Source organism: Epinephelus fuscoguttatus, linkage group LG12 (genome assembly GCF_011397635.1).
Source record: "Epinephelus fuscoguttatus linkage group LG12, E.fuscoguttatus.final_Chr_v1".
Classification (NCBI taxonomy): Eukaryota; Metazoa; Chordata; class Actinopteri; order Perciformes; family Serranidae; genus Epinephelus; species Epinephelus fuscoguttatus.
This window is the reverse complement of record NC_064763.1, coordinates 1,047,757-1,070,505: the sequence shown is the minus strand read 5'-3', so window position 1 is coordinate 1,070,505 and position 22,749 is coordinate 1,047,757. Positions and strand designations below refer to the sequence as shown.

Genomic DNA, 22,749 nt, shown 5'->3' with positions numbered 1-22,749 from the left:
CTCCACTGTAAGGTTACTTTACTCCGGACTGGTTGTAGAAGGTGTGCTGTAGTTGTGATCTGACCAGAAATGTAGTTTTATTCCTTTTTCGTTTGTCTTACTTTTGGTGCCACCATCTTGAATCTCGCCTTGACATCCCACTCTTGCAATACTCACAATGCCATTCCTCTTTTCATCTCTCTGTAGGTGATGGAAACTATACCACTGGTTACAGGAACAATCCCATTTTGTTGTGAGAACATGTTTAACACACAATTGTTGAAGCCACAAATTAAGCTCACTCTATTTTTTACTAACATTACAGACACGGACAGCACAACAGGTACCAGAGCTCCACAAAGACAATTTTGAACATGCTAATATTAGTTAAACATCTTTTATAATCAAAGCCATATTTGTTAAATTGAAGGAGAATTACTTTCAAAAAGAACTAACATTGGTGGTTAGCCACTAAGATTGGCCACTGGTACTAACCAAAGACACTAAATGCAACTACCTGTCTGACTGCTACTTCCGCTATCTCACTGGAAGATGCACCCATAATAATTTCTACAATAGCACCCTCAGGAATTAGATGGTTAAATGATAGAAACATGAAAGTATAATGGAAGTATGTTATCATTAGTCATACTTCTACTGTTATTATACAATAGCCAGAATTATAATTATAATATTATTACTTTCATTAATGTTTTTGTAAGCTATTAACATTGTCTGTCCTGCATCTCTCTCTGTCTCTTTCTCTCTCTCTCTCTCTCTCTCTCTCTCTCTCTCTTTCTGTCTCATTGTGACATACGGATTACTGTTAATTTATTATGTTGATCTGTTCTGTACGACATCTATTGCACATCTGTCCGTCCTGGAAGAGGGATCCCTCTTCAGTTGCTCTTCCTGAGGTTTCTACCGTTTTTTTCCCCGTTAAAGGGGTTTTTTGGTGGGGTGGGGGGGGGGTTTCCTTATCCACTGCCCTGTGAGGCAAATTGTGATTTGTGATATTGGGCTTTATAAATAAAATTGAATTGAATTGAAAATTGAAAGTCCTTGAAGACAGTTGACAGATGAACATTTTGATATTTGAATGGTTTCTGTAGCTCAAAGTATGAGAAGCTGCAGTCATTTAAAAAATGTACGGTTAAATAAGAATAAGAAGAATAAACATTTCGATCAGAACTGTGTGAATGCAAAATCAGCATTTACAATAAGAATATGTAAACATCAGGTACACAGAATAAGAGCCTAAATATGGTTATAAATGTCTCATGCTTTCTTTCAAACATACAGATGATATTTTAAACAGATGATTACACTGAACAGCAATAGTATGTTTTTTATTTACTCATGTTGTATATTGTACCAGCTTCTAAAGCATAAAATAGATATGTTTTTTGTATCCTGTCTAATGCTTTCAGAAATATTGCCACTACTGGATGCTAAAGTAATGCCACTTTTGACTTTTACTATTTATTAAAAAGTCTCTCCATGTTACTAAATGTGAGGCAGCCATCAATGAAATCCACTTCACCTATATGATGTAGCCACACTCTCAGGCATCTTTGCAAACACTACAAATCTGTTATTTAACAGGCTTTGTAAACAAAAATTACTTTGCCCTGTTTTGGTAACAGAGAAATCACAGCAAAATTCATACTGTGTGGCACTGACTGCTTGACAACAATGTCATTTATAAAAAGAAATTGAAACTGAAATTGAATACTCTACAATACATATTCATATATATTATTCAGCAGTTTACTGGATAATACAACTACTAATAAATATGTCCCATAGATCTCAAGAGCCCATGCTCAACACTACACACTACACTACTCATCAACAATACATCTGCCAAATTTGACGTCCATTGGATAAACAACTGTCAAGTAAATCAACAGACAGACAGACATACACACAGTACAGAATCTTTCCATTTTAGTCAGATGAGCAGTGTTGGAGATGGCTTGAGTTCTATTGCCAATGACTGCTTCACTGTGGCAATTTTTTGTATATGACAAAAAACAACTGGACAGTACCTTTGCTTTTCCACTGTGCATCTGTAGCGTGTCCTAGATGTCCCGCACACTTACGGTTGAATTCAGCCATGAGGGAGCGGTAAGGGTTTCGAATCAACAGGATGGCAGAATCGAACATTTCAATCTCCCTCTGGCCGCTCTCGTGGGTCTTTATGCAGATGCTGCGGCCACTCTTCCAGTAGTCCTTCTCTCCTTTGAAACCTGGTACCGGTAAATAAATGAATGGATAAGGGTCAGCTGTGACGCAATATTTCACAGAACACTCATTTAGACGTTCATTTGAGCAGTGGTGAGGTGCCCTCCCCACCTTTGTTGTACAGTGTGCCATCAAAATAGAAGCTGCCAGTGTAGTAGCCAGTCACAAGCTCAATCAGGTGTCGTACCCAGGTGTTGCCTGCACCAGGAAAACTAGAAAGAGCCACGAGGGAGCTGGATCTCTGAGGCAGAAACATCCTCTCTTTGCACCTGGAGTCTAAAAGAAGATTTTGTTGTTGGGTATAGTTACAAAACAAAGCAGAGCTGGACTAGATCAGTATGCATCAGAAAGTGTGGATGCAGAGAGCCCAAAACTGATTCATTTTCACAACACAACACAGAACAAGTCATATGTGACCCAGATTACAGCATGGTTGCAAGAAGGCAAAAAATGAAACAGTTGAGATTACTGGTGTGATCTTTACACTGCTTTCAAGAGCAATTTCCTCGTCACTCAGTTTCACTATAGAAACAACACTACATTCATGCAGTGTCACAGAATAGACCACTCTTAGCTGAGGATCTTTTTACAGACCATTTTAGAGGAGGAAACAGAGGCCGGATATTTAATTGCTTTGTGTGATCCGTGAAAATGACTGATACAGCAGGAAATTATTACATCGTGTCTCACCAAGCACTGGCGTGTGATACACCTGGTAGTGGTCATGCTCAATGGATGCTGTGGGTGTGGAGTCGCTTGTGTGATTCAGCCCAGTGTTCCCCAAACACTGCTGGTTGTCAGACTGCTGGTTGAGGCCGAAAAGAGAGGACATCCACGTACAGAAACAGTGGGGCTCCTTGAACACAGCCAGTGGAAGCTCCTATAAACCAAAAAGCACAAATGTTCTCCATGTATTTATACAACTCATCATAATTATTTTTCTCTCTGAAGATCCATACTGTCAGCTCAGTTCAGCCAGAGTGTCATCATCTCTCCATGTATTAGTTTTGTTCATTATTTTTTCCCACTTTTCCACTTTTAGATCAAAATGCTCAATGTCAAAGCACAATGACATAAAACTGCAGTAAAAATCTGAGAAAAGTTATGCATAATCGCACATGCATGCATACATATATATACATACATACATGCACACACATCACAGCATGATAATTATTCACAATCCATTCACCTTCTGATGATCTACAATATTTCTATCAGCCATTTTTGCTTTCAGAGAAGACATAGCTGCATCCAGTAAGATCTCAGTGCAGGATCCAGACTATCTGCTTCTCATTAGAGGCACATTAAAATTTTAATATTCAGCAAAATCCAAGGAGCTCTTTGCCCTTATATGTGATCTCCTAGTAGTGGAGACAGCTCTCTGAGCTGTGCAGTGTCTATGAAGTGGAGAACCACCAGTATAGTACAGACAAACTTTATTCCAGACTCAAGTCCATATACAAAAACACAGACAATACAATAAAAACAACACAACAAGTAGGTTTAAAACACATACAGGCATCTATTCCAGTGCTTCCAGAAGTATGACAAATATGTTGTGTCACTTTGTGCAGGCACCGCTAGGGCCATAATGACTCCATTCTTTGTCGACACATAAAACTGTAAATAAACTTTCTTAGAACAGCATGAAAAGTGGGCACATCACTGCTGACAAACATATGGCTTGCACTTGTCCATCTTGGATGCCTGAGTAAAATCCTAAATGCATTATTATATGCCACCTGGATTTTTTTCATTTTTGCAGCACTGTACCTGCACCACAGGTGTGCAGTATACAATGAAGTACAATAAGACCTAAACAAAGCTATCTTGACATCATCAGTACACTTATTAAATTTTTGTGCAAGCATGTTGGCTTGTGCATGGAGTTCAGAAAGCTATGTGCCATAATTTGATCATAAGGTATGTAAATTCAGAGAACTACTTCAAACCTTATCTGTACAGGTCTCGATGCAGGACTGTCTGGTTAGGTTGAGCTGAAAGGTGTAGATGGGAAAGGTGATGATGGTGTTCTTCAGCAACTTGAAGCAACCGCGATAGTGAACATTTCTGACTGGAAAGGAAAAAGTAGACATGAGAAAATAGCTGCACACTAACCAGGATTGGGAAGTATTTTTTAATGTATTCACTGATGAAGGCAGATAAAGGGTTTACCAAGAAATAAACTGATTTTTAAGAAGAGAATTATTCAGCATCAGGGTTGAATTGAAATAAGCTGTCCCTTGTATTCCTGCACTAGTTACATTTCTATAGTTAACTGAATTTTGGTGTACAATACATTCACAGTTCGGCTGCAAACACCAATAATGTGGTGGTTGTCTTTAAGTAACATGATTGTGTATACTGGCCTGTTATCGTCACAGGAGGTATACTGACATGCTTCTGTTCTCTTACATGAAATTCATATTACTTTATATCATGATGCATCTGAGGCAATCTGTGACATGCTCCGTGCAAAAGGGGGTAGACAAGTAGATACTGAACATCATGCAGGAAGTGATATATAAATTAATTTTCTCCTATTTTGTTCATTTTTCACAGTCCATACATTGTTTGTTCAATGCAAGGAAACACAAGTTTTAAATTTCAGGAACATTAAAAAAAGCATGCATATCATATAATTAAATTTAGATTATTTCTGTTTATGTCTAAGGGTAATTAGAATGATTGGACTATCAAATTTGTGGGCTAAAGAATCCAATTATGACTATAAAAACCCCTAAATGATGTTCAGCTTCTGAATGGCTTGCATACTGCTCTGAGATGCTGTGGTCTCACACACGGAACACATTTTGAGAAAGCACACAGATGTGTTTGATGTGACGGATGGATGGATGGATGCTAAGCTGTTTCATGTCAGACCATTTTTTTTTCATTTCAGTTACTAAGCGTCCGTCTGCTGACCAGCAGTGGCATGTAATCAAAGTAAATTTACTTAAGTACTATACTTAAGTACAAATTTGAGGTACATTTACATTACTTAAATTACATTAGTATTTTTAAACACGTGCCACTTTCTACATAGTTTTACAATGTACTTAAATAAAAAATGCATGACTTTTTTTAGTAGATAGATAGATAGATAGATTTTTTTTGTTTTGTTTTGTTTTATTTGTACTTAAAGGGCCAGTGTGTAATATTTGGCATGGTTTATTGTCAATCCCATTAATATGTTTATACAAGTGTATAATCGTTATAAAATAAAATTCGTTTGGTTTTCATAGCCTTATAATTATGCTTTTATCTATCTATCTATCTATCTATCTATCTATATATATATATATATATATATATATATACAGTACAGGCCAAAAGTTTGGACGCACCTTCTCATTCAATGCGTTTTGCCTTTATTTTCATGACTATTTACATTGTAGATTCTCACTGAAAGCATCAAAACTATGAATGAACACATGTGGAGTTATGTACTTAACAAAAAAAGGTGAAATAACTGAAAACATGTTTTATATTCTAGTTTCTTCAAAATAGCCACCCTTTGCTCTGATTACTGCTTTGCACACTCTTGGCATTCTCTCGATGAGCTTCAAGAGGTAGTCACCTGAAATGGTTTCCACTTCACAGGTGTGCCTTATCAGGGTTAATTAGTGGAATTTCTTGCTTTATCAATGGGGTTGGGACCATCAGTTGTGTTGTGCAGAAGTCAGGTTAATACACAGCCGACAGCCCTATTGGACAACTGTTAAAATTCATATTATGGCAAGAACCAATCAGCTAACTAAAGAAAAACGAGTGGCCATCATTACTTTAAGAAATGAAGGTCAGTCAGTCCGAAAATTGCAAAACTTTAAATGTGTCCCCAAGTGGAGTCGCAAAACCATCAAGCGCTACAAACTGGCACACATGAGGACCGACCAGGAAAGGAAGACCAAGAGTCACCTCTGCTTCTGAGGATAAGTTCATCCGAGTCACCAGCCTCAGAAATCGCAAGTTAACAGCAGCTCAGATCAGAGACCAGATGAATGCCACACAGAGTTCTAGCAGCAGACCCATCTCTAGAACAACTGTTAAGAGGAAACTGCGCGAATCAGGCCTTCATGGTCAAATAGCTGCTAGGAAACCACTGCTAAGGAGAGGCAACAAGCAGAAGAGATTTGTTTGGGCCAAGAAACACAAGGAATGGACATTAGACCAGTGGAAATCTGTGCTTTGGTCTGATGAGTCCAAATTTGAGATCTTTGGTTCCAACCGCCGTGTCTTTGTGAGACGCAGATAAGGTGAACGGATGGATTCCACATGCCTGGTTCCCACTGTGAAGCATGGAGGAGGAGGTGTGATGGTGTGGGGGTGTTTTGCTGGTGACACTGTTGGGGATTTATTCAAAATTGAAGGCACACTGAACCAGCATGGCTACCACAGCATCCTGCAGCGACATGCCATCCTCCGGTTTATGCTTAGTTGGACGATCATTTATTTTTCAACAGGACACGACCCCAAACACACCTCCAGGCTGTGTAAGGGCTATTTGACCAAGAAGGAGAGTGATGGAGTGCTGCGGCAGATGACCTGGCCTCCACAGTCACCGGACCTGAACCCAATCGAGATGGTTTGGGGTGAGCTGGACCGCAGAGTGAAGGCAAAGGGGCCAACAAATGCTAAACACTTCTGGGAACTCCTTCAAGACTGTTGGAAAACCATTTCAGGTGACTACCTCTTGAAGCTCATCGAGAGAATGCCAAGAGTGTGCAAAGCAGTAATCAGAGCAAAGGGTGGCTATTTTGAAGAAACTAGAATATAAAACATGTTTTCAGTTATTTCACCTTTTTTTGTTAAGTACATAACTCCACATGTGTTCATTCATAGTTTTGATGCCTTCAGTGAGAATCTACAATGTAAACAGTCATGAAAATAAAGAAAACGCATTGAATGAGAAGGTGCGTCCAAACTTTTGGCCTGTACTGTATATATATATATATATATATATATATATAGCAAGGGCCTGGGCGGCACGGTGGTGTGGTGGTTAGCACTCTCGCCTCACAGCAAGAGGGTTGCCGGAGTTTGCATGTTCTCCCCGTGTCAGCGTGGGTTCTCTTCGGGCACTCCGGCTTCCTCCCACAGTCCAAAGACATGCAGATTGGGGACTAGGTTAATTGATAACTCTAAATTGTCCGTAGGTGTGAATGTGAGCGTGAATGGTTGTTTGTCTCTATGTGTCAGCCCTGCGATAGTCTGGCGACCTGTCCAGGGTGTACCCTGCCTCTCGCCCGATGTCAGCTGGGATAGGCTCCAGCCCCCCCGCGACCCTCAAGAGGATGAAGCGGTTAGAAGATGAAGATAGCAAGGGCCTTGCTTTAGAGAGGTCGCCATCTTGCGCCGCCATGTATGTAAGGTAATCCAGCCAGCCAGAGAATGCGTTTCGTGTGTATAAATAAACCAATGAAGACAGCGGGAAGAAGGAAGAAGGAGGAGGAAACAGCAGAGAGTGTTAGTAGTTCATCGATAGAGAGTAGTGAAAAGTTTTTTTGGTTATAAAGTTTGCGAATGGACCACACTTACCACGCAACAGGAGAGAATGAACCCAAACCATCATCTGCGAGGAAAAGAAGAAACAACTTCACTCCTTGTGCTGCACTGTCTGCGGCGCTTTTCCTCCTGATGATATAGCTCCCCAACAATGGTAGCAGTAGCACCGAATCCCATTCTGTGCATTCAGCCTCTCTTCTTGTCCGCTCAGCATCAAACACATGGAGTTCCTCATCTGTATGCCCTGGCTCAAACAGGTATGGCTCTGGGTCTGTGTCCGCTACAAGAAACTCTTCAAAATCGCGTTCAAAGTCGTCCATTGCAGTTACTATAGTCCAGAGATATTGCTAGGCTAAATAAACAGCTGAGCTCTGTTTACCGGCTACGCTGTCAGTTAGCGTGCGGGCTGGAGATTGAGCAGAGAGGGGAGGGGGGTCCCCACTCGGTATGGTAAACGAGTATGTGTGTAAAGTTATGAAGTGTGTCTGTTACGCTAGAAGAGTCAAAGTTTGGGACGGAGTCTTTTACCCCCTGGAGTGTTACCGGAGTTTCTGGAGTGCTCAAATAAACTGGCCTTTTTCCCAAATGCTCCTCCTGAAAAACTCGTGCGCAAGGCTTTTTGTAGATAAGGGTGCTATAGCACCCTCTGATGTCACTGTTTTCAACCCATTTTACCCTCCCGTCGGGTAAATGACAGTGGCCTCGTAGGGACAAAAAGCCTTGTGCAGACACAAGTTTTTCAGGAGTAGGTCTATCTAGCAACGAGGTGAACGTTTATTTAGAAATCTAAGCCATGTTAAGATATTGTAATGAATCCCTCAGGAGCAGGAGACCAGAGTAGCGTTCGGGAAAAAAGCCCGTTTATTTGAGCACTCCAAAAACTCCGGTAACACTCCAGGGGGTAAAAGACTCCGTCCCAAACTCTGACTCTTCTAGCGTAACACACACACTCCATACACATATTCTCGTTTACAATACCAAGCGGGTACCCCCTCCCCTCTCTGCTCCACCAATCTCCAGCCCGCACACTGACTGACAGTGTAGCCTGTAAACAGTGCTCAGCTGTTTATTTAGCCTAGCAATATCTCTGGACTATAGTAGCTGCAATGGACGACTTTGAACGTGATTTTGAAGAGTTTCTTGTAGCGGGCACAGACCCAGAGCCATACCTGTTTGAGCCGGAGCATACAGATGAGGAACTTGGATGCTGAGCGGGCGAGACGAGAGGCTGAATCCTCCGCTCCCATTTTGCTGCACAGAATGGGATTCGGTCCTACCACCGTTGGGGAGATATTTCATCAGGAGGACGCCACAGAGAGTGCATCACAAGGAGTGAAGTTGCGTCTTCTTTTCCTCGCAGATGACGGTTCTGGTTCATTCTCTCCTGTTGCGTGGTAAGTGTGGTCCATTCACAAACTTTATACCTAAAAAAACTACTATCCATCGACAAACTACTAACACTCTCTGCTGTTTCCTCCTCCTCCTTCCTTTCTTCCGCTGTCTTCGTTGGTTTATTTATACACGCGAAACACGTTCTCTGGCTGGCTGGATTGTCCGCTCGGGCTGCCTTACATACATGGCGGTGCAAGATGGCCAAGGCCCTTGCTATATATATATACATATATATATATATAGGCAGCAGGGGGAGGTGTCGACAAATCCAGCTTGGCGCAGTGACAGTTTCGTGCCAAAAGGCTTCAGTGAAGGTGCACTAAAAGCTCGCCAGCTGAAACCAGGTCTACTGTCAGCGCAGGCGGAGTGCAGCCGGTGTAAGTGGAAGTTTGGCTGACCAGCGGACAGTGCGCACACGTCACCAAAACCTCACAGGCAGGTTTCCAGAATATCAGGCACATTAATAATGCAATAAATACCCCAAAAAACACTATTCAATGCAACTATCTGCAATCAGCACATAAATGTATCTCTATATCGACTGTCTCGTCACATCTGATGTCAGATCAAAGGGGATTGGCACCGTTTGGCACGTTTGGCACGCATAATGGAAACACAACCTGATTTGATTAACACAGCTGCAAACTAATGAGTTCACATCCCTCTCAGCCAACCACAAACAGCCACAGCATCAGATAGGGAGTATATATTTAGCATCTGTCATCTTAGAAAAGCCAAAAGAAAAGAAACAGAGTGAGAGTGCGAGAGAGTGCGAAAGAGCGCACGCGTGCGCGAGAGAAACGCAACATTGATTTACAATTGTGGTGACCTCCTCCCAGGCTACCTTTGCATCATCAGCCTGTGGAGGTCTGCTTGCAGTTCCGTATATTCGGACACTGCAAGCTTGGACCTCCCGGACCAAAACACCAGTTTCCTCCTGGGAGAAGTTTGGCCATCTGATGCTGCTGCTCTCTTCTGCCATGGCGAATTGAGTAAACTCTTACTACGCCTTCGCGTGGCACATTTAAGGGCAATCAGAGGGGCTCATTTGATTGGTGTGATGTGTGTAAAACGCACTCCACGCCTTCTCTCCTCCCTCTTTCCGACTTGCGCAGGTAGGAGGGACGGAGGTGGGAAAGAGGAGTAGCTGCGTCAGCACGCACAGTGTGCCAAACTTGCAAAATCCGCCTGGCCACACTCAGTTGGTGAAGCGCAGGTGCACTGCGCCCCCGCCTCACCCAGTCTGCGAAACTAGTGCCCATAGAATGACTATCAGAGCAGGGATGCAAACTTAGCCTAAACCAAAAGAAGTCAAATAAGACTAAATCGTGAAAACCACATAGCTTATGGCTTCTTTTGGAGAGAGGAAGTTAGCTGTTATTTGCAAAATCTGCCCAGCAACAGAGCCTAAAACCGCTGACTTTTTCAGAGATTTGAAAACAGGCTTCTATTATTTCAGTCACTTCTAATATCAGTTCATATGCAATGTATCGCATATTCTACATCAAGCTGAAAATGTGTGTGTCTGTGTGTGTGTGTGTGTGTGTGTGTGTGTGTGTGTGTGATTAGTGTCTAGAGTCCTGTTCCCACCAAGCAGTCCCGTACAGTCCAGTTCAGTTTAGTACACGTTTTCTTCCTTTTCCATTGTGAAAGGTTGTGGATGGTACTTGTACATAGTGACTTGGTTTAGCAAAACAAAACAACAAAATGAATCCTATAAGCCACTATAAGGGGCTGCTATAGTGGCACTTCTGAGTTGAGGTGTCTGTCTTCCGTGACATATCTAATGAATGAGACTGAGGAACGTCCATGCAATTATCAAAGATTTATTCCTTATCTTCCATTTAAATCACATGTGGCCCACGCCGAACTCTGCACACACTCACGTACATACCAATAACTTGCAGATCAAACAAATCACGCATTGCACACCAATACGATGACAGATATGACGGTCAAAAACTGTTGGCTTCTACCGGTTAGCAACAATACACCTATGTAATCACCTCTTCTTCTACTTATACTTTCCCACACCCCACAGTACAGAATGACACCAGAGCACCACTAACGGTGGCCACAGGTAAGTACATCAAATGAACATAAATGCACACAAACGAAAATGGCTCTAACACACCGGCCCCTAATTGTGAATGGCAGCTGACATTACAATTACCTCCAAATTAAATAACAGAGCCATAATACTTGTAATAGAGACCGAAATTGGATCAAACAATATCCAATATTTTGTATGCATAACCTGGTTTCACCAAGAAATCACTATGAATCTCAGCACTAGCCACCTGCAGCCTCTTGTAATAGGCATAGCTTAGTGACAGGTCTTTCTAAGATGCTTGTCTTCGTCTGAAGACGCACAGACTGTACCAGGCCTTTCTTGATTGGGAAGGTCTCCAAAACTCTGCCAAGAAGCCAAGATCCACGTGGAGCAGCAGAATCCATCACCACAACAGTGTCTCCAAGAACAAAATTTCTCCTTTGTTGATTCCACTTTTGACGTTCTTGGAGCAAAGGGAGGTATTCCTGTACCCATCTTTTCCAGAACATGTGCGCGATGTATTGAACTTGTCGCCATCTTCTCTTCACATATGCATCATCTTTGTTAAACAGTCCAGGTGATAAGATTGGTTTTCCTTTCAGCAGGAGAATGTGGTTAGGAGTAAGCGGTTCAAGATCAGTGGGATCGTCTAAGAGCTTAGTGAGGGGGCGACCATTTAATTTTGCCTCAACCTCACACAAAACCATGTGGAGTCCATCATCATCCAGAGTTTGCAGATGTAACACAGAGGTGAGAACTTTCCGAACCATACGAATGATGCGTTCCCAGACACCACCATGATGTGATGCTGAAGGTGGGTTAAAGTTCCACTCGATGCCATTTTGCAGTAAAACTCTCTCTATCCGATTGTGATTTACTGCTGCGAGTGCTTCTCTCAGCTCTTTCTCAGCCCCCACAAAGTTGGTACCATTGTCTGAACGTATAGATGACACCTGTCCTCTGGGGCTGATAAACCTTCTCAACACATTAATACATGTGTCAGTGTCCAGGGATGGAGCCACTTCCAAATGTATAGCTCTGCTTGCAAAACAGGTAAAGATGACACCATAACGTTTGCAAAGACTTCGACCTCTCTTTACCTCAAAAGGCCCGAAATAATCCATTCCCACATTTGTGAAGGGAGGGAGATCAGGAAGGAGCCTTTCCTTTGGTAGGTCAGCCATCTTCTGCTCACCCAACCTCCCTTCATATCGTCTGCAGAAGCAGCATTGCGATGTGATTTCTACCACTGTGGCCAATTTGTTGGTGGATATGTCTCAGTATGAGTGTGGAGATGTGTTGATCTTTTGACAAGATGAGTGGATGCTTTGTCTCTTCTGGCAAAGCTGCCCTACTCAATCGACCTCTGACTCTCATAAGTCCATCATATGGGACTAGTTTGTAAATGGAACTGTGTTTTGGCACAGCTTTTCCGGCTGATAAGGTGGCAATCTCTTCTCTGAATCTTCTCTGCTGACTGTAGCAAATGATGGCAATCTCAGCATCCAAGAGATTCTATGTGGACAAGGTTTGACTTGTTGCCTTTTTGACCTTCTCCATCTCCAGTGACACATGTGACTCATATGCATCCTTTCTGTTGAATTCAAGAGCATCCACTTCCTTTCTCTTTTGTTTCAACTGCAGGGGAATCCTCTTCCATTTGAGATACCATGCAACTGCCACCTTTAGTTTTCTCCAATCGGAAAAGTACGCCAGGAGCTGGTCTGTAGGATTAGGAGAGTCACGATTGCATTTACTGTGACATCCTTTTTTAACTCTACATCATCAGCTTCAATTGTGGCTTCTGTGATGTCTAAAGGGCAATCCTTCTCTGGGTAAAAGAGAAACTTTGGGCCCTCAATCCAGCTACTGCCATTCAGCAGGTCTCCAACCTTCATAGAGGCGTAATCAGCAGGGTTGCCCTTGGTATTGATATACCTCCATTGAGAGACGTGAGTTGTATCCCTGATGGTTGACACCCGATTCGCCACAAATGTGTGGAAATGCCTGTCCTCATTTTATTATGTACTTAAGGACTGAAGTACTGTCCGTCCAGAAAGTTGACTGTTCCAGTGGCAGCTCCAATTCTGCTCTCAACATCTGATCCACACGAACGGCAAGGACAGCAGCTGTAAGCTCTAGACGAGGTATGGTTATGTTTCAGGGGCGTAACTCTCACTTTTCCTAGAAGGAAGGAGACATGAACCTGGTTGTTGCAGTTTTCAGTTCTGAGGTAGGTGACTGTGCCAAATCCATTTTCACAGGCATCAGAGAAGTTATGCAGCTGCACTTTAAGGGGCTGTCCAAAGTGCTTAGGCTTGATGCATCTGTCAACTTTGAATGAAGCCAACCCTTTCAGATCTTCCAGCCATCCTGTCCACTGATTACTAATGTCTGCAGGTATTTTGTCGTCCCATCCACAACGTTCCCGACACAGCTCTTGCAATAATACTTTGGCTGACAGTGTCACTGGTGCAAGGAATCCCAAGGGATCATAAACGGAGTAGATTATGAACAACAATCCTCGCCAGCTTTGCGGTTGTTCTTTCACCATAGTTTTGAACTTGAATGTGTCCGACTCCACACACCACTGTAGCCTAAGGGCTCTCTCCACTGGAAGCTCATCCCTATCCAGATCAAGTTCTTTCCAGTCCTTAGCTCTGTGCTCCTCTTCAGTGGTTTGCAGCACTGTCCGGCTGTTACTGATCCACTTTGTCGGAGTGAAGCCTCCCTTTAGGCAGAGGTTGCTGAGAGCTTTGACCATTATAACTGCCTCCTCTTCTGAGGGCATGCTCTTCAAACAGTCATCAACATAAAAAATTTGCTTGACTGTGTTCACCACTTCTGATGAAAAGTGAGCGTCATTATCCTCTGCTGTCTTCCTGAGTGCATAACTGGCGCAACTTGGAGACGAGATGGCACCAAACAAATGAACTGTCATCCCGTAGTCCACAATCTCCTGACCCACTTTACCATCAGTCCACCACAGGAAGTGAAGGAAGTCTTTGTCCTCTTCAGCCACTTTAACCTGGTAGAACATAGACTGAATGTCTCCCATGAATGCCACTGGCTCCTGTCTGAATCTGACAAGGACACCAAGAAGTGAACTGGTCAGGTTTGGGCCTAAAGAAGCTGGCTGTTGAGAGAGACTCGCTCAAACTCAGCAGAACAGTCAAACACCATGTGCAAAGTACCTTTTTTGGGTGTGGAATATACCACACATTTTCATTTTCTCCATCCAGTTGATGTTGAGGCACTTTCTCTGCTTAGCCTTTCCTTATAACATCAGTGAAGAAGCTGGTGTATTCCTGGTGAAAGAGTTCATCCTTTTTGAACTTCCTCTTCAATCCCAGCAGCCTTTGCTTGACCATGGAGAGATTATTTGGAAGAGTGTGCTGTTCTTTCCTGAAGGGCATTTTCATACTGTAGTGGCCACCCTGAAGCTGTGTTGACTCATCCATAATCTTTAAGAACCTGATGTCTTCTCTTGACATTCCTTTGTTCTCTGTGCATCGTTCATTGAAGTCATGACTGCACTGGTTGTTCAATATCTCCTCCAGCTTACACACAGAAATCCTATTGGCGGACGCCACTGAGAATCCTGTAGTTTTGTTATTCTCTCCGTCTCGAAGGGGACCATTAACCACCCAACCAAGTACAGTTCTGACTGCATAAGGGCCATTCCCTTTGCCGTTGACAACTTCCCAAGGTTCCAATACCTTGGGGACGCTGGTACCAATCAACATGTCAACATTGGCATTTATGCAGGGGATATGGACATCAGAGAGGTAAGGCCATTTTGACAGCTCTTCCTGTGTGACAATGTTGTTCAGGGTCACAGGCATTTTACCTTGTGTGAGCACTTCTGGTAGATTGTAGAAATGTTTACTTTCAACGCCAGCCACCTCCAAACCATCCAAAGCATATGTGGAAACAACCTTTTCTTGCCCCATGGTGCGTAAAAGGAAACTGGTTCTTCTACCAGTGACGTTCAACTTTCGCATGAGATGTTCTGAACAGAAAGTTGCTGTGCTGCCAGGATCCAAAAATGCATAGGTTTGTATCCCTTTGTCTCCCCTGGTGGATTTCACTTGGATTGGTAGGATGGACAAAATGCTATGCTCCCTTCCGGCCCCTGTATGACCACATGTTTCTGATGACGGTGGTTTAACATATCTGGTGGATTTAGAGTTTTCACTTTCTGTGTCAGTTCTTGACCTTTCAGAAATATGAAGCACGGTAGGATGATTCTGACCACACTCTTTACAAGTTAGGCGCCTGTCGCAATACTTGCTCATGTTTCCACTACACAGGCAGCCAAAACACATCCTTTTTTCCTTTAGAAAAATGATTTTACAACACTCATCCAATGTGTGAGACTGGGAGCAACACACGCATGCATTTTTAGACTTTTCCATTGAGTCCTGCCTCTGTGGGATTGAGCATGAACCATTGGTTGTGTCAACAGTAGTAACTGTAGTGGCAAAGCTGTTACCTCTGACTCTTGTAAACGTGGATTGATTCTCGAACTTATTTACAGGTTTTAACACAGGTGAACCACTTGGCGCGTTCTGGATGTCCCCAAAGAGTGGATCCGAAATGATCTTGCTGGGGTCAACATATATTTACCTCACTCGGCGGCACCATAAATGTTGAGATCAACACACTAGGCTTCACACGGAGGCACCAAATATGTTGGGATTTAATTGGCTATCGGAAATAATTAATAATTATTATTAATAATTAATAATTATGTTAAATAATATGACTTAATTAATATTAAATCACCTCGTGGGCCACCATTCCCGTAAAGGGAAAAATGATAGCCAGTTAAAGATATCAGTCTCATAAAATAGGCTTAACTATTAATTTGGAGTTTTGATTAATAATTAAATTAATGACAACAACCAAAATTAACGGTAACGCCTGAAGGATTTCGGAGTTCTTGACGCAGCAGAGGTTGACGATTCATTCACTCTTGTGCAACATTAAACAGACAGCAGGCATGATTCCAAAGAATTATATTTATTCACAAATTAGCAAAGCAAACCAAAACACACAAATTCTAACTAACTATATACAAGCTTGGTGTGTATATGTGTGTGTGTGTGTGTGTGTGTGTGTGTGTGTGAGAGAGAGAGAGAGAGAGAGAGAGAGAGAGAGGTGTGGTGATCAAGGAGCCGTTTGGCCTACAAAACAAAATGGCTGACAACAGAAAGCTACCAAAATGGCCAAATTAAGGCTGCTTCAGTTTTTGGGGGAAGTGTTTGTCTGACCGTGTGGTCAGGACAAAGACAAAAGAAAAGAAGCGGGAGCTTTGATATGCCTGTTTGGGTGTAGCTCTTTTGAAAGCCTGTTTGTTAATGGGTCTATGTCAATGTGATGTGTGTTGCAAACGGTCTGGATTAGTGCAGAGATTGTTTAGTTGTGTGCAAGAATCTGTTTGTGAACAGTATTAGCAAACTAAACACTTAGCTTTGACAAAGCCAACGAATCAATGACCTAACTGCCAACAATCACAGCAATAACTCAGTGAACAGCATCAAATCACATGCAACAAGTTAAACAGTCTTGCTTAGCCTGTAAAGCTGTGATAAGCTATGCCCAGTTGTTACATTACCAATCCTTGAATGGATGGGGGGAAGAGTCACTTGGTGGTGTGCTGCTTTTGTTAGCCGGCAGAAGAAGGCTGGGAAGGTGTGGTTTCAGCTGCAGTCTTTGTTGTATCCTTTGTTCCGAAGGTTCTGATCCGAGGAGGCTGGTCGCTCGGGGTCCTTGCAGAGTTAGACGCTGGGTGCTAACTCACTTAGTTCCTTGTTGCTGGAAAGCCAGTTGCAAACCTTGTGTTTGCAACTCTACCTTTCTGTTTCAGGTCAGAGAGTCTGTGATCAATTGCCCTCCCTTTAGTGGTCTGGGCCTCTGGGCTCAACAGCTGGAGCAAGAAGAGGAAGTTCTGTGGAAGGGAGCAGATCTTGTACAGATGCCTGTGACATCACAGAGTCACATGTCACAGGCTACTTAAGGAGGTCTTACCTTTAGTTAACACTCATATATTAGATATGATCAATATATCCTTATTAACAGGCTATGTACCACAGTCTTTTAAGGTAGCTGTAATTAAACCTCTATTAAAAAAGTCCACCCTGGATCCAGAGGTGTTAGCCAACTATAGACCAATATCTAATCTTCCCTTTATGTCAAAGATCCTTGAGAAAGTAGTCGCAATCCAGCTGTGTGATTTTCTCCATGATAATAATTTATTTGAGGAATTTCAGTCAGGATTTAGAGTGCATCATAGCACTGAGACAGCACTAGTTAAAATTACAAATGACCTTCTGATTGCTCCAGACAAAGGACTCGTCTCTGTACTTGTTTTATTAGATCTTAGTGCGGCATTTGACACTACTGACCATCAAATTTTACTGCAGAGACTGGATCACTTAATTGGCCTAAAAGGTTCTGCACTAAGCTGGTTTAAATCTTATTTATCTGATCGTTTTCAGTTTGTTGACGTTCATAATTAATCATCCTTACGTACTAAAGTTTGTTTTGGAGTTCCGCAAGGTTCTGTGCTCGGACCAATCCTATTTATTCTATATATGCTTCCTTTAGGCAACATCATTAGAAATCACTCGATAAATTTCCATTGTTATGCGGATGATGTATTTATCGATGAAGCCAGAAGAAAGTAATCAATTAACTAAACTCCTTAACTGCCTTAAAGACATAAAAACCTGGATAAGCACCAATTTCCTGATGTTAAATTCAGACAAAACTGAAGTTATTGTTCTTGGACCCAAACAACTCAGAGACTCTTTATCTGATGACATAGTTTCTCTAGGTGGCATTGCTCTGGCCTCTACCACTACCGTAAGAAACCTCGGAGTAATATTTGATCAAGATTTGTCTTTTAATTCTCATTTAAAACAAACCTCACGGACTGCATTTTTTCATCTGCATAATATTGCAAAAATTAGGCCTATCCTGACCCGAAAAGATGCAGAAAAATTGGTCCACGCTTTTGTTACCTCAAGGTTGGATTACTGTAACTCTCTATTATCAGGTAGCTCTAGTAAGTCCTTAAAAACTCTCCAGCTAATTCAGAATGCAGTAGCACGTGTACTAACAGGAACTAAGAAACGTGGTCATATTTCTCCTGTTTTAGCTTCTCTGCACTGGCTCCCTGTAAAATCCAGAACTGAATTTAAAATCCTACTGTTAACTTATAAAGCTTTAAATGGTCAAGCTCCGTCATATCTTAGGGAGCTCATAGTGCCTTATTATCCCACCAGAACACTGAGCTCTGAGAACGCAGGGTTACTCGTGGTCTCTAAAGTCTCCAAAAGTAGATCAGGAGCCAGAGCCTTCAGCTATCAGGCTCCTCTCCTGTGGAATCATCTTCCTGTTACGGTCTGGGAGGCAGACACTGTCTCCACATTTAAGACTAGACTTAAAACTTTCCTCTTTGATAAAGCTTATAGTTAGGGCTGGCTCAGGCTTGCCCTGTACCAGCCCCTAGTTAGGCTGACTTAGGCCTAGTCTGCCGGAGGACTCCCTATAATATACCGGGCACCTTCCCCCCTCATCTCTCTCTCTCTCTCTCTCTCTCTCTCTCTCTCTCTTTCTCTCATATCCCATTACTGCATCTTGCTAACTCAGCCATTCTGGATGTCACTAACTTAGCTTCTTCTCCGGAGCCTTTGTGCTCCACTGTCTCTCAGATTAACTCGTACTGCCGCAGTGCCTGGATAGCGTGACGTGTGTGGTTGTGCTGCTGCCGTGGTCCTGCCAGATGCCTCCTGCTGCTGCTGCCATCATTAGTCATTAGTCATACTTCTACTGTTATTATACACATATGATTATTGTCACACATGTATACTGCCAGATATTAATATATACTTTCAGCATATTGTACCACAGTAGCCAGAATTATAACTATAATATTATTACTTTCATTAATGTTTCCGTAAGCTACTGTCATTACCATCTGTCCTGCATCTCTCTCTCTCTCTCTCTCTCTCTCTCTCTCTCTGTCTCTGTCTCTCTTTCTGTCTCATTGTGTCATACGGATTACTGTTAATTTATTATGCTGATCTGTTCTGTACAACATCTATTGCACATCTGTCCGTCCTGGAAGAGGGATCCCTCCTCAGTTGCTCTTCCTGAGGTTTCTACCGTTTTCCCCCATTAAAGGGTTTTTTTTGGGGGAGTTTTTCCTTATCCGCTGTGAGGGTCCAAAAGACAGAGCGATCTTGTATGCTGTAAAGCCCTGTGAGGCAAATTGTGATTTGTGATATTGGGCTTTATAAATAAAATTGATTGATTGATTGATGTCACTATAAAAGGTCTTGTCCAATCAAGTTTTGGGACTTGAGTCTCACTGATGTGTGAGGTGAGATCTCCTGTGGAGATGGGTGTCACAGAGCTGTCTTTGTTTGGTGAACAAAGAGCATGCAGAGGAAAAAGCTTTTAAATCTCCAGTTATGATTCTACCAAATGAAAAATCATCTGTGGTCCTGTGAATCCCAACAATCTTAACTTGCTGTTCAATCAATGACACCAAATCTTTAAAGCAAGCTCTGCGTTTATACCTCTCCAAAACTTCATGTGCTGTTGTCCTCCATTTTTCCTCTGAATTTAAATGGCAACTTTGTCATTATTGCTCGCATGTTGGTTGGCATATCTAGCTCTTGCATATAGTGAAGCTCCTCCATCACATTGCAACAACCATGCAAAAACAGAGAAAAAGCCTGTAGTGATTTCACATCCCCTGACTTCACTGTAGGCTAAGCCAGGGCCTTCTCAATATAAGCTGCAGCAATCCTGTATTCATTACCAAAATGTTCATACAGAAGTTCTTTAGCCAGCTGATAACCTCTGTCAGGAACCATGTGCTGGCAGCTCCTCACCAACTCTCTGGGTTGACCCTTCGTAAACTGTTCCAGAAAATAAAGACAGTCAGCTTTGTTAGCTTTTGATTCCACTCCATGCTCAAAAGAGGATCACCATTGAATACTGGAATGTCTTGAGATGGTAATGACAATAAGCACTGTTGTTGAACAAGAGCTGCTGTTATTTCATTCTGTCGATGCATTATGGTGCACAGATCTCCTTGCATTTGGACAGAATGTACGTTTGGTTGCTCAGCTGGTGCATGCTGCTCATTTTTGGTTGGCACATGAAGTGTTTCATTTTGTGTGTGTCCATATTGTGTGGTTCCATACGTCTCTGTTTTCCTCCACTGTACGTTCATGTCCTTATGAGGTATTGAAACATTGCTTTGTGCCGTTGCACTTTGTGTCCAGGGCTCATCTGACTTTGCTGCAGGATTGAGTTCTTTGAAAATGGCTCTAACAGTACTAATGGAATCATTAATTACTGTCCCTTTTTTTGGTCACCTTTCTGTTGGAGTGCCTAGCACACAGATCTGGAACTAAAGAGTGAAGCTAAAAACACTGCAGTCCATGTATTTGTCAGTATAGGACAATCACTCTTGCTCAAGGCTGAGCTGTGGCTGGTTTTGAAGCTTATGTAACCACTGTTCATACTGTGGTGTACAAGTTGTACATATATTAATAAACTATAAAATGAATTGATGTTTTGCTTAATTCACTGGGCAGACTTTTAAGGTGAAATGTTAACTTGTAAAGTTACTCAATGTATGAGTTGATGATGTGAATCTATCAGCACACTATTTAATTATGACAAGTTTGACCATTCCATTAGTTTTTATTGTCTCTCTTGGATGACAGACACGTTTAGTAATGAGTAAATCTTAAAGGATTTAGAAATACATATGAATTTTGACCAGATTATGTGAGTTGCATATATTCTAATCCTCAAGTATCATTCCTGTGGGCTCCGGCAACACTAAACCCCTGAGCTTGCCAAAGAAGAACTGAATGCACAAACCCAGTGTTTTTAAATATCCCATGGAGAGAGACTCTCACTGCAACCTGTTCAATTTTGTTGTGAAAATGCCAGCATGCAATCATGTTCTGTGGACAATAAATGAGGTGCAGACTTCCCTCTATGAGGAAATACAACAAGTGCTGGACAGAGCAATGAGTGGCAACAACCCCACCAACATTTAAGAGTACTGTTTGCAGTGGAAACACTAAACAGACCTAGGATCTAGGTAACATGAAGGGTTACGTTTCATTCAAAAGTTTGGTGGAGAAAGGGCTTATGTATTTCTAAATGTTCTTTTCTATTGGGGTTGCCATACATAAAGAAAAACTAAATCATAACCAAACATCAAGTGCAACATTTAGAATAAAACAAGGATAAATACAATAAAACCAATCACTATAAAGTGAAGCTGTAGTTTAAAAACTTTGGTAACGCCCGCTATAGTAAGTATTTCTTGCAGCAGGATGGTGTATGTTCTAATCATTGATGTGTTTATTAATACATTTTAGACAATATTGGAGTTCAAAGGAATAACATATATAAGGTTTTGATTATACAGGCAATAGATTTTGGCGAAAGACTTATCCTTTAACATGGTTATACATATGGATGTAAGAAGAGTACCATGTTTACTAAGACTGTGTTCTGTCAGCTGATTTGATATTTCAGAATTGAAGTTTAAAAAAATCAGTTAATACCTCACTTTCCTGCAGCACCCAAAGAACAGCTTGTGCAGAAAATAAAAAGTAAATAGTCCTGTGTCTTCCCTGAGGGAAGCTGACTCACATTTTCTGTGACCTGGCAGCTGCTCCTCCACCTTGTAAATGGAGACTCGACCCACACCTCCACAGGGAGACCCCCTCTCACCCCGACACATCAGACTACAATCCTCCTCTTGAGCCCGTGGGCTACTGATCCGGTTCCCGCAGTGGCATTCAGCTCCATACTCCAGACCTGCATACTGGTACCCACTAGCACCACACACACGCACGCATGCATGCACGCACGAACGCATGTACGCACGCACGCACGCATGCACGCACACAGACACAGATAGAAACACAGTTAATGCCTTAGCAAAAGGCTATGCATAACGTCAAACTTTTGCCATTCCACAGGACATTAGTTAACATTGTAAACGTATCATTTAACTCAAACTTCCCAGCATTAAATCGTCAGTGTGGTCCATCCCCTGTGCGTTTTCCTCTGCACTCATCTGACTTTTAATGCCTTCTTCTAGCTTAACTGCAGCCACCTGTGATCTGTATTGTACATATCAAGCCTGTTATGACTCATCTTCTCCATCTTCACTCCTTGGGAAAGACAGAGACCTCATCAAAATTGACCTTTTCATATATGTACTTTGAAGCTTCTTCATAAATTGCCTTGACTTTTTACTTTTACTCATCATGGTAATTGGCTCACTCAGGTAACAAGCATGACTGCTTTCTGTGTGGTTGGGGGATTGGGGAGGGGAGCTTAGTGGGCTTCAAGTATAAGCACCAACTCCATCTGACTGTATCTGTCTGTCTTCTGTTGTTTTGTTAAATTGGAGCTACACTGCTTCCTCGCTGCTAAGATATTAAGAGGAATAATTTAAGCGGGTCATTCCTTAAGTTTGCTTGGAAAAATCCACTTGCCACCCCATATTTCCTTGA

At 42.1% G+C, this 22,749-nt stretch overlaps 1 protein-coding gene across 2 annotated transcripts in view; it reads right to left on the bottom strand.

Annotated features, from left to right (window-relative positions):
- The window catches only part of LOC125897973 (WSC domain-containing protein 1-like), a 178,097-nt gene that overhangs the window by 80,019 nt on the left and 75,329 nt on the right, over positions 1–22,749 (bottom strand). For both annotated transcript variants that reach the window (XM_049591538.1, XM_049591539.1), the window contains 5 exons: positions 21,878–22,062; positions 4,182–4,303; positions 2,917–3,106; positions 2,338–2,502; positions 2,031–2,231 (listed from right to left, as the gene is read on the bottom strand). In XM_049591538.1, coding sequence (XP_049447495.1) covers positions 2,031–2,231; positions 2,338–2,502; positions 2,917–3,106; positions 4,182–4,303; positions 21,878–22,062 — 863 coding nt within the window. The remainder of the gene's footprint in view (positions 1–2,030; positions 2,232–2,337; positions 2,503–2,916; positions 3,107–4,181; positions 4,304–21,877; positions 22,063–22,749) is intronic.